At 46.5% G+C, this 10,449-nt stretch overlaps 2 protein-coding genes across 2 annotated transcripts; both read left to right on the plus strand.

The window, feature by feature from the left end:
- The first annotated feature begins 2,022 nt into the window (after nucleotides 1–2,022).
- On the plus strand, nucleotides 2,023–7,151 carry LOC116225018. Its single transcript, XM_031586398.2, has 2 exons — nucleotides 2,023–4,001; nucleotides 7,008–7,151. Exons 1-2 carry the CDS (start codon nucleotides 2,490–2,492, stop codon nucleotides 7,029–7,031), a joined length of 1,536 nt encoding a protein of 511 aa, XP_031442258.1. The 5' UTR covers nucleotides 2,023–2,489; the 3' UTR covers nucleotides 7,032–7,151.
- A 1,173-nt stretch (nucleotides 7,152–8,324) lies between these two features.
- On the plus strand, nucleotides 8,325–8,921 carry LOC116224925 (zinc finger protein 79-like; the record flags this gene model as incomplete). The annotated part of the gene is made up of 1 exon (XM_031585815.1): nucleotides 8,325–8,921. A coding segment is annotated over one exon (597 nt), but the record flags the coding sequence as incomplete, so codon positions are not given.
- Between the last annotated feature and the right edge of the window lie 1,528 nt (nucleotides 8,922–10,449).

Here is a 10,449-nt window from a genome sequence, read left to right on the forward strand (position 1 = left end):
GCCTATGATGCCTATGTTTGAAAAGTTGACACCCATTCATTCTTATGTTGCCTTACGGACCTGCAGATTTAATTAAGAATGGTTGCTGGTAAATCTCTATGTAGGTTTGAGTATGTTCCTGTGTTTTTAGTGGGATTGCTGCCAAAAATAAACCCTTTAAAAAATTGTATTCATTTCTGTTGTATTATTAATACAAATAGTACACAATATTCTAGATGGACCAGATACTCTACTGCTACTCAGAGTCAAAACAAAAAAACTAATGAAAAGTCCTCGAACATGAAGTATGAAAAATTCTGATAAGAATGGAGGCTTTCTTCATATTACCACCCCAATCCCCCTACCCTTTTCTACCCATAACCTCTCAGTTCACACATCCACACCACCCCCTACTACACTCCTTTGTTCAATGTTCTCAGTATGGAAGCCTGTTCACTCCTCAGCCACAATATCACACCACCAGTTCATACCGGAGAGAAGCCTTTCATGTGTACTGTCTGTAGGAAGAGCTGTCTTTGGTGGTCAGTTCTATACAGACATCAGAGAGTCCATACTGGGGACAAACCATTTGAGTGCTGTCAATGTGGGGAAAGGTTTATTTAAAGCTCTAGTCAAGCCATCTTTTAATCAACACACATTATACAGAAACAAACCCCCACACACACATATACAGTTTATTGTGTGTTAAACCCATCAGTGTTATAGTGATGCATCCCATAATACTACACCACCCAGTCCAGTCGCCACATCCCAAAAACGTGGGGTGACCCCCTTGGTCCTTCATAAGGTGTATACATGAATCACTGATGATTAGGCTACTGATGTGTGTGTATGAAATGTAGCCTCCCATTCATTTCAGTGGGGGTACTGCAAAAATACCCTTTTTCAATTATTTGTATTTGAATTGAATTGAAATACAATGAATTGTATTTATTTCTGTTCTATTATTAATGTAGGGTATTTAAGCATAGGAGTGCAGACCTTCTAGCGGGGCAAGATACTCTACTGCCTCTCTCATTCAAAGGAAAATAACAAATTAAAAGTGTTCAGTGTTAACAGGGCTAAATGTCCGGGATACTGATGCCAAGATATGACCCTCCGTGTACTTTATCATATCCTAAGAAACTTTTATTCTTTTATTTCTGTTTGGAGGGTTTCTTCAGTTTACCAGCCCACCCCACTTACACAATCACCTTTTAGTTCACACCTCTAACCCATTCCCAACTTCCCTTCCCCCACCAATCACCTTTCAGTTCACACATCCAGGAATGACCCATCTACCCTCCTTTGTGTTGTCTCTGCTGGTTGAACCCTGACCACACCCACCTGAGGATCATCACATGTGAACGATGCTCATGGAATTCCTTCTCGTAATCTTTTGTAATTCTAGTTTGCATTCCAAAAGCTCCGGCAGCTGATTGGTTAGGCTTGAATCCAGGAAGGTAGTGGGTCACACAGAGGATGCACTATATTAACACCACAGAGGGGAGTCTTAACTCATCTTTGGAAGGTGGACACTGGAATGCTCTGGATGGATACTGAACTCATCTTTGTAAGGTCGACACTGGGATGCTCTGGATGGATACTGAACTCACCTTTGTAAGGTAGACACCTGGATGCTCTGGATAGATACTGTATGTGTGTAATTCAACAACAATACAACTATTCTGTAATTCTTTAATTAACTATGTCATCCTTGCATTGAAGGAATGTTAGATTTAATTTATTAACTAGACCTGAACTGACTGGTACTGGGATGCTCTGAAGGAGTATGTGTGTAATTCTCTGGAAGCGTTCCGCAGAAGTGTAAGTCTCCAACAGTACAACTACACTGTAGTTCTTTGTTTGCACATATTGTGATGGCCCAGCCGGTGAGCAGTGCCCCACATGGCTGAGTGCAGCCAAACGAAGGCGATTAAGAGGCATGGTGTTGGAGGGGCGGTACTACCCCAGAAGTTTCTCATAGGGAACTCCTCCCCACCCAGGTGTCTCTGGTTGTCCCTCCCAGGTGCACTCAATCAATCAGGCAATCAGGAGCCTTTTTAAACTCAACCAGAGGATACGGAAGCCAGACTGTCTTGCGCTACAGAGGAGTGAGAACCAGACGCCTTCCAAGACAGTCTCAGGGTAAGAGGCCCGCGGCCTGCTACATATATTACTGAAGACGAGTAATCGCTCTCTATCTCTCTCTTGTCTCAGGGAAGAGCCCGACGGAGCCCCTGACGCCAACGGCCAGACCGGTGAAGATTGCTGAGTTACCTTTTTGCGCCCCCTCCCTTTTCCCCCTTCAGTTTGTACAATAAACCTAAGTTCTGTTCACCGCAACTCCTGTGTCTGACTTCTCTTTTTTCCACTTTGTGTACCCACTGTTTGCCCTTGCAAGGCCAGGCTCCCACATATGGTGGAGAATGCGAGCATTCTGAGTCTTCGCTATCAGTGGGTATACCGAGTTGGAATAGAGCACGTCGGATCAGAGGAGAAGGTCGAACATGGAAGAGATCTTGAAAGCCATTCTGACCTCGCAAGCCAATCTGCAGACAGCTGTAGTAGAGCTGTGTAGAGCAACAGGAAAACCGAAAGAGCGAAAGCCAAAAGAGGTGCTGACTAAACTGACGCCAGATGATGACGTCGAGACCTATATTACCCTGTTTGAAAGGGCGGCAACGAGAGAGAAATGGCCAAGAGCAGAATGGGCGAACAACCTTATGCCTTTCTTGACCGGCGAAGCTCAGAAAGCCTGTCGGGATCTTTCAGCTGCAGATGCCGTGAGTTTCGATAAGGTAAAGACTGCCATCCTAGCTCAATATGGACTTAGCCTCCCTGCCAAGGCACAGCGAGTGCATGACTGGAGCTACGACCCCGCTCTCCCCGTCCGGGCACAGGTGATGGGTCTAGTCCGTCTAACCAGGAGCTGGCTGGAAGAAGCAGAAGGGCCGCCCATAGTGGACAGAGTGGTGATTGATCGGTGTATACGGGGCTTGCCAAACGATGCCAAGAGGTATGTCGCCCAGCAGGGGCCTCCCAATGTAGACACGTTAGTAGCCTTATTAGAAAATCACCGGGTGATGGCTAGTCTGATGCGGTCAGAAAATAACAAGCCAAACAATTCTAAAGCCAAGACAGAGAGAGAGATGGTAGGCAAAGCTTTCAGTTCCCCACCAGCCCGAACGCCCTCTGGCTGGACCGGACCGGCTGCAAGACGAACCCAGTGGCCTCCAGTCCCACGATGTTTTTCCTGTGGCAAAGAGGGACACCTAGCCAGAGAGTGTCCTGATCGGGATGAGCCAATGCCGACAGCCGGGTCTACCGATAACAAGGGCCTCTACTGCCACCACCTCACTACCTGTTGGGCCCATGAGGGAGCACCAGCCCCAAAGTTTCCGGTGAAGATTGCAGGGAGAGACACAGAGGCACTCTTAGACTCCGGAAGTATGGTCTCCCTCGTCCGACCACAATTCGCCAGTGCACCCTGGGGTGAAGAGCTGTCTGTGTCCTGCATCCACGGGGACACCCGGAAGTATCCAACCTCCAAAATCGAAGTGATCACTCCTCGAGGAAGATTCGCTCTACAGGTTGGGGTCGTCGAGCAACTGCCGGTTCCTGTGCTTTTTGGCCGGGACAGCCCCCTCTTCTCCCGCTACTGGCCAGCGAAGGCAAGGGACCCAAAACGGCGAACAAAAAAACGACCTGTGAAGATAGGAAAGTCCGTAACTCGCCCCGCCTGGGCTGCAATATCCCCCGATGGTAGCCCTGCTGAAACTTCTGATGACGACGTGGGTAAGGCTGTCCACACCCAGACCACAGCAACAGACCCTGAACGGGCAGCTGAGGTGGAGCCCCTGGAAGACATACACTCAGACGAGGTGTTCTCTCAATTTCCGGAAGTTGAAATGGAGGAAGGTCTTAGGCCAGGACAATTCGGCTCGGCCCAGCTGCGGGATCCCAACCTGACCCAAGCCTGGAGAGACGTCCAAGTGATAGAAGGTCAAAAGCAGGATGGGGTGAGTCAAGTGTCTTTTCCACATTTTAGGATCAAGGATAAGCTGTTATATCGGGTAACTAAGAAGAACTCTGATATCTGTGAACAGTTGCTTATCCCAAAAGAGTATGCTTCAAAAGTGTTGTACCTAGCCCACTCCCACTTACTAGGGGCACATTTAGGAAGGGAGAAGACGTATGAACGTGTTCTCAGCCGTTTCTACTGGCCGGGAGTCAAGAGGGCCGTGGAGGAGTACTGCCGACATTGTGCCGAGTGTCAAATCAACTCCCCAAAGGTAGAGTACCGAAGTCCTCTGATACCCCTTCCCATTATTGAAACACCCTTTAGCAGGATTGGCATGGACATAGTTGGGCCCTTACCAAAGTCTAGCCGTGGTCACCGCTATATCCTAGTGATCCTGGATTATGCAACCCGTTACCCGGAGGCAATTCCTCTACGGTCTGCTACTGGGAAGGTGGTCGCCAGGGAGATGTTTCTGCTCTTCAGTAGAGTGGGCCTGCCAGAAGGAATCCTGACAGACCAAGGGTCCTGCTTTATGTCTAAAGTGATGAAATGTTTGTGCCAAAGCCTAAAGGTGAAACAAATCAGAACCTCTGTCTATCACCCTCAGACCGATGGACTTGTAGAGAGGTTCAACAAAACCTTAAAACACATGCTGCGCAAGGTAATCGCTGTTGATGGTAAGAACTGGGACCAGCTGCTGCCTTATGTTCTGTTCTCTATACGCGAAGTACCCCAGGGTTCCACTGGATTTTCACCGTTCGAGCTTCTGTACGGTCGGAGGCCTCGGGGCTTGCTGGATGTGGCCAAGGAAGCCTGGGAGCAGCAGCCGTCCACCCAGCGCAGCATCGTGGAGCATGTGGAACAAATGCACCACCGAATGACCCAAGTCTGGCCCTTAGTTCGGGAGCACATGCAGCAAGCCCAAGCGCAACAGGCACAAGTATACAACCGTGGAGCCCAGGTGAGAGAGTTCAAACCAGGAGACAAGGTAATGGTTTTAATTCCGACAAATGATTGCAAGTTTTTAGCCAAGTGGCAAGGGCCGTATGAAATACTGGAACGGGTGGGGCCCGTGAATTACCGTGTACGGCAGACAGGCCGTAGGAAAGCCCAACAACTTTACCACGTAAATTTACTGAAGCCATGGCGTGAGCCTCTCCCTGTCCCCTCCAATGTCCTGGTAGCTAACCTGCCTCCCCAGGTCCTCCCGCCAGTGAAAATGGGTGACCAGCTGTCGTCCCGGCAAGGACAAGACCTCCGAGAACTGCTCGATAGAAACAGAGATGTCTTCTCTGAGGCCCCGGGACGAACAACAGTCATCGCCCATGACATCAGAACAGAGCCGGGAAAGACAGTAAGGCTACGACCATACCGAATCCCAGAGGCCAGACGGGAGGCCATCAGAAACGAGGTGAGGAAAATGCTTGACCTTGGGGTGGTGGAGGAGTCACACAGTGCCTGGTCCAGTCCGATAGTCCTTGTTGGAAAGCCGGATGGCAGCATTAGGTTCTGCAATGACTATCGAAAGTTAAATGAGATTTCTCTGTTTGACACCTACCCTATGCCCCGGGTAGATGAGCTGGTCGAGAGGTTAGGACCTGCCCGGTTCATCTCCACGCTAGATTTAACCAAAGGATATTGGCAGGTTCCACTCACCCCACAGGCAAGGGAGAAGACGGCCTTCTCAACGCCAGATGGTGCCTTCCACTATCGAGTCCTTCCATTTGGTCTTCATGGAGCCCCGGCAACGTTCCAGAGGCTCATGGATAAGGTGCTCCGGCCACACCAGGACTACGCTGCAGCATACCTGGACGACATTGTTATCCATAGCACGTCATGGGAGAACCATCTGCAGCACCTAGAAGCTGTTCTCCAGGCCTTACGAGAGGCGGGACTGACAGCCAACCCTGCAAAGTGCTCCCTCGCCTTGGAGGAGGCGAATTACCTTGGGTACACTGTCGGACGAGGAAATGTGAAACCCCAAGTAAAGAAGGTGGATGCCATTACAACCTGGCCCCAACCCCAGACTAAACGGCAGGTGAGAACCTTTCTCGGGTTAGTGGGGTATTACAGACAGTTCATTCCTAACTTTGCCTCTTTAGCAGCCCCTTTACATGAGCTGACAAGCAAAAGTGCATCTAACCGGGTGAAGTGGACGGAACAGACACAGCGGGCCTTCAACGCCTTGAAGAAAGCCCTCTGCAGCGAAACCGTGCTACACACCCCCGACTTTGGCAAGAGGTTTGTGCTTCAGACAGATGCATCAGAGGTAGGCCTTGGGGCAGTCCTGTCCCAAGTACAGGATGGAAGTGAATACCCCATAACCTTTGTTAGCCGCAAACTACTTCCCCATGAGAAGAATTATGCGACCATAGAAAAGGAGTGCCTAGCAGTTAAATGGGCAATCGGAAAGTTAAGGTATCACTTACTGGGTCGAGAGTTTACGTTGGTCACTGACCACGCACCATTGAAGTGGATGGCCTTCAATAAAGATAGGAATGCCAGAATAACCCGTTGGTTTCTACACCTACAGGACTTTAAGTTTACAGTGGAACACAGAGCCGGAAGACTGCATGGGAACGCTGATGCCATGTCAAGAAGGGACGACTGCCTGTGGTCTGCCGCTCCCCACCGTGGTTCGGAGCTGAGGGGGGGGGTATGTGATGGCCCAGCCGGTGAGCAGTGCCCCACATGGCTGAGTGCAGCCAAACGAAGGCGATTAAGAGGCATGGTGTTGGAGGGGCGGTACTACCCCAGAAGTTTCTCATAGGGAACTCCTCCCCACCCAGGTGTCTCTGGTTGTCCCTCCCAGGTGCACTCAATCAATCAGGCAATCAGGAGCCTTTTTTAAACTCAACCAGAGGATACGGAAGCCAGACTGTCTTGCGCTACAGAGGAGTGAGAACCAGACGCCTTCCAAGACAGTCTCAGGGTAAGAGGCCCGCGGCCTGCTACATATATTACTGAAGACGAGTAATCGCTCTCTATCTCTCTCTTGTCTCAGGGAAGAGCCCGACGGAGCCCCTGACGCCAACGGCCAGACCGGTGAAGATTGCTGAGTTACCTTTTTGCGCCCCCTCCCTTTTCCCCCTTCAGTTTGTACAATAAACCTAAGTTCTGTTCACCGCAACTCCTGTGTCTGACTTCTCTTTTTTCCACTTTGTGTACCCACTGTTTGCCCTTGCAAGGCCAGGCTCCCACAATATTCACTATATTGGTCTTGCATTGAAGGATTTTCTTGAGAGAAAAAAGTCTGAAATGTCAGGATCTACTGAACCATCACAACTGCTCATATCAGTGAAGGAGGAGTTCAAAGAAGAAGAATTTGATGATTTCCTGCAAGAGTATCTGTCTGCAAATCCGAAAGGGGAAGAAAAGCCTGGATTGGAACCTGACTGTGAGACTGAAATATACACATCTCCAGTGTATTCACCATTGGAAATTAAACAGGAAGAAACATCTGATTTGAGAGAATATGGTCCTGACGACTGTACTCCTACAGGTAAGTTGCATCAGTCATCTCAAGTTAATATCTGTTCATATAATAATTAAATATTTAATAATGTTTCATGCCATTGCCATTGGAACTACTGTTGAAGGTGATTTAAAAGTTGGTTTAAAAACAAACGTGTTGAACCCCCTCGCTTTATCCTGTGCTTTATTCAATGACATGTGAGACTTATTAAAGGAGAATAGAGATACCATGGGAATATCTTAATGAAGGGATATAATTTGTAGACTGTTACATTTAAATCCTTTAAAATGCCTGCCATCCTTTTGTCTCCAGATCTCTTACTCATGTGCTTGTATCTCTGCTTACATTTACAGTGTAGTCTCTAGGTGTTCACATTAGCCTAAGGGACTTCAAAGTGATATACTATTCTAGCAAATAGCCAGTCAATCAAAAATACATTTTTTTGTGTTGTAGGACTAATCTAACAAATCGAAGAGAGAGGACCTTATTTAAAAAATATTTTCTAATGTTATAGGTGACGTTCAGAGGATCCATTCAAGCAAAGGGATTACAGAGGAAAGAAGAAAGAAAGCCATTAGACATCAGCAATCGAACACAAGGAAGAAAAAACATGAATGCTCCCAGTGTTTTAAAACCTTTGCTGCACCTTCCGCTCTTGCAATTCATCAACTAACACACACTGGAGAAAAGCCCCATCAATGTTTTCAGTGTGGAAAGTCCTTTAGTCAAATGGCTCATCTCAAAACACACCAGAGGATCCACACTGGAGAAAAGTCATATCATTGTTCTCAGTGTGGAAAGAGCTTTAGTAAAACAGGTGATCTCAAGACACACCAAAGGATCCACACTGGAGAAAAGCCGTATCAGTGTTCTCAGTGTGGAAAGACTTTTAGCCAAACGTCTTCTCTCAAGACACACCAGGGGATCCACACTGGAGAAAAGCTACATCAGTGTTCTCAGTGTGGAAAGACCTTTAGTCAAATAGGTTATCTAAAAAAACACCAGAGTATCCACACTGGAGAAAAGCGATATCATTGTTCTCAGTGTGGAAAGACTTTTAGCCAAATGTCTAACTTCAAGACACACCAGAGGATCCACACTGGAGAAAGGCCACATCAGTGTTCTCAGTGTGGAAAGGTCTTTAGTCAAATGACTAATCTCAAGATTCACCAGAGGATCCACACTGGAGAAAAGCCACATCAGTGTTCTCAGTGTGGAAAGTCCTTTACTCAAATGGTTCATCTGAAGTCACACCAGAAGATCCACACTGGAGAAAAGCCACATCCGTGTTCTCTGTGTGGAAAGGTCTTTAGTCAAACGTTTAATCTCAAGAAACACCAGAGGATCCACACTGGAGAAAAACCATATCAGTGTTCTCAGTGTGGAAAGGCCTTTACTGAAATGGGTCAACTCAAGAAACACAAGATGACCCACACTGGATAAAAGCCCTGTCTCTGCACTATATGTGGGAAGAATTTCAGGAGTAGTTCAAATCTTACCACCCATCAGAATACACATACTGTATAAAAGCCACATCATTGTTCAGATTGTGGAAAGACTCATCATTGTTCTGATTGTGGAAAGACTTTTAGTCAAATTTCTCATTTCAAGAGACACCAGAGGATTCATACTGGGGAAAAGCCCCATCTTTGTGGAAAGGCTATTAAGACACTATTTACCCTCAAGGTTCATCTGAAACTACATTCATGAGAAAAGTGCCCTCTGTGAAGTACAAGTGAAAAGAGGCTCCCTGCATTCTATGATGTCATCCACCCTGTACTGGTGGAAATTAGTGTTCTCAGTGTGGATGGCCCTTTCGTCAATGTTCAACACTCAACTGAGAATACACAAAAGAAACTTCATCAGTGTTGTCAGTGTAAAAAGGCTTTTAGTCAACCGGCTTGTCTGAAAAGACGTCAGAAGATACATACATACAAGCGAAATACCATATCACAGTATACGCGTACCATTTGCCCACATCCACAGATGTCACCAGATATCAGATCACACATACTGGGACAAAACCTTAGGAATGCACAATGTGTGGATGTATTTGAAATGTAGACACCCATTCATTCTCATGGTGATTATGTGTCTTCTTCGCCTGCATGTTTATATTATATTGTATGCTGGTGAAACTCTATGTAGTTAAGAGTCCTGCTAATTCTGCGGGAATACTGCCAAAAGTAAAAACTTTTTAATGATGTGAATTGTATTTATTTCGGTTGTATTTCTACAAATGATAAAAAAGGTCATCATTACAATACTTGACCTTACAAGAGTTTGTGTTGGGAATGGAGACAAGACAAATTGACTGGATCTGTAACTTTCACACTCTATTCCTCTTTGAGGAGTACGATCACAAAGGAGGAGTATGACCACAATATGTGACTAGAATGTTGCCAACTAAAGGTTCCTTTTGATGGTGTAATAATGATCTCAAGCCACCGTTATGAATGGCAGTTCATGTAAATTCTAGAACTGTATGATACAATTCTGGAATGATTTGCAGAAAACTCACTCCTTGAAGGGTTACTTTTTCCTGGTAAACTTATGCACCACCTCATTATACATACTGAGGGAAAATAAATGCTCAAAATCAGTGACGTGCGGTGAGGTTCGTGGCTGGTGAGGCACTGGCTCTCACTGAGTCAGATTTACAAATACATAAACCCAATAGAGTATCTTAAATCACCATTCAATTGGCAGCTTGCACATTGACTACTGGTTGTTCTCAGCATTCTTTACACAGGTATAGGTAAGGTATTTTCCCCGGCATTCGCTAGTTTGTGATGAACTCGTGTTAACATGTTTGAATATGCACTCATGACTATGTACTCGTGAATATTAACTCTTTCATACGAAGTTGCACAAGCACCCTGAGGGTTTCTACCTTTTCCCATTATAATTTTAAGAGTTAAATCGAGGAGACTATAACATCAGCAAGATAACCAGCTATAATTTCATGCAA

The sequence above is a fragment of the Clupea harengus genome, chromosome 19, assembly GCF_900700415.2.
Source record: "Clupea harengus chromosome 19, Ch_v2.0.2, whole genome shotgun sequence".
Taxonomy (NCBI): domain Eukaryota; kingdom Metazoa; phylum Chordata; class Actinopteri; order Clupeiformes; family Clupeidae; genus Clupea; species Clupea harengus.

Excerpts from the sequence above, each read along its gene's own strand:
- LOC116225018 (XM_031586398.2), top strand. The coding sequence starts at position 2,490 with ATGGAAGAGATCTTGAAAGCCATTCTGACCTCGCAAGCCAATCTGCAG. Across the intron at positions 4,002-7,007 it reads AAGGTCAAAAGCAGGATGGG|GGAAGAGCCCGACGGAGCCC; the intron begins GTGAGTCAAGTG and ends CTCTTGTCTCAG.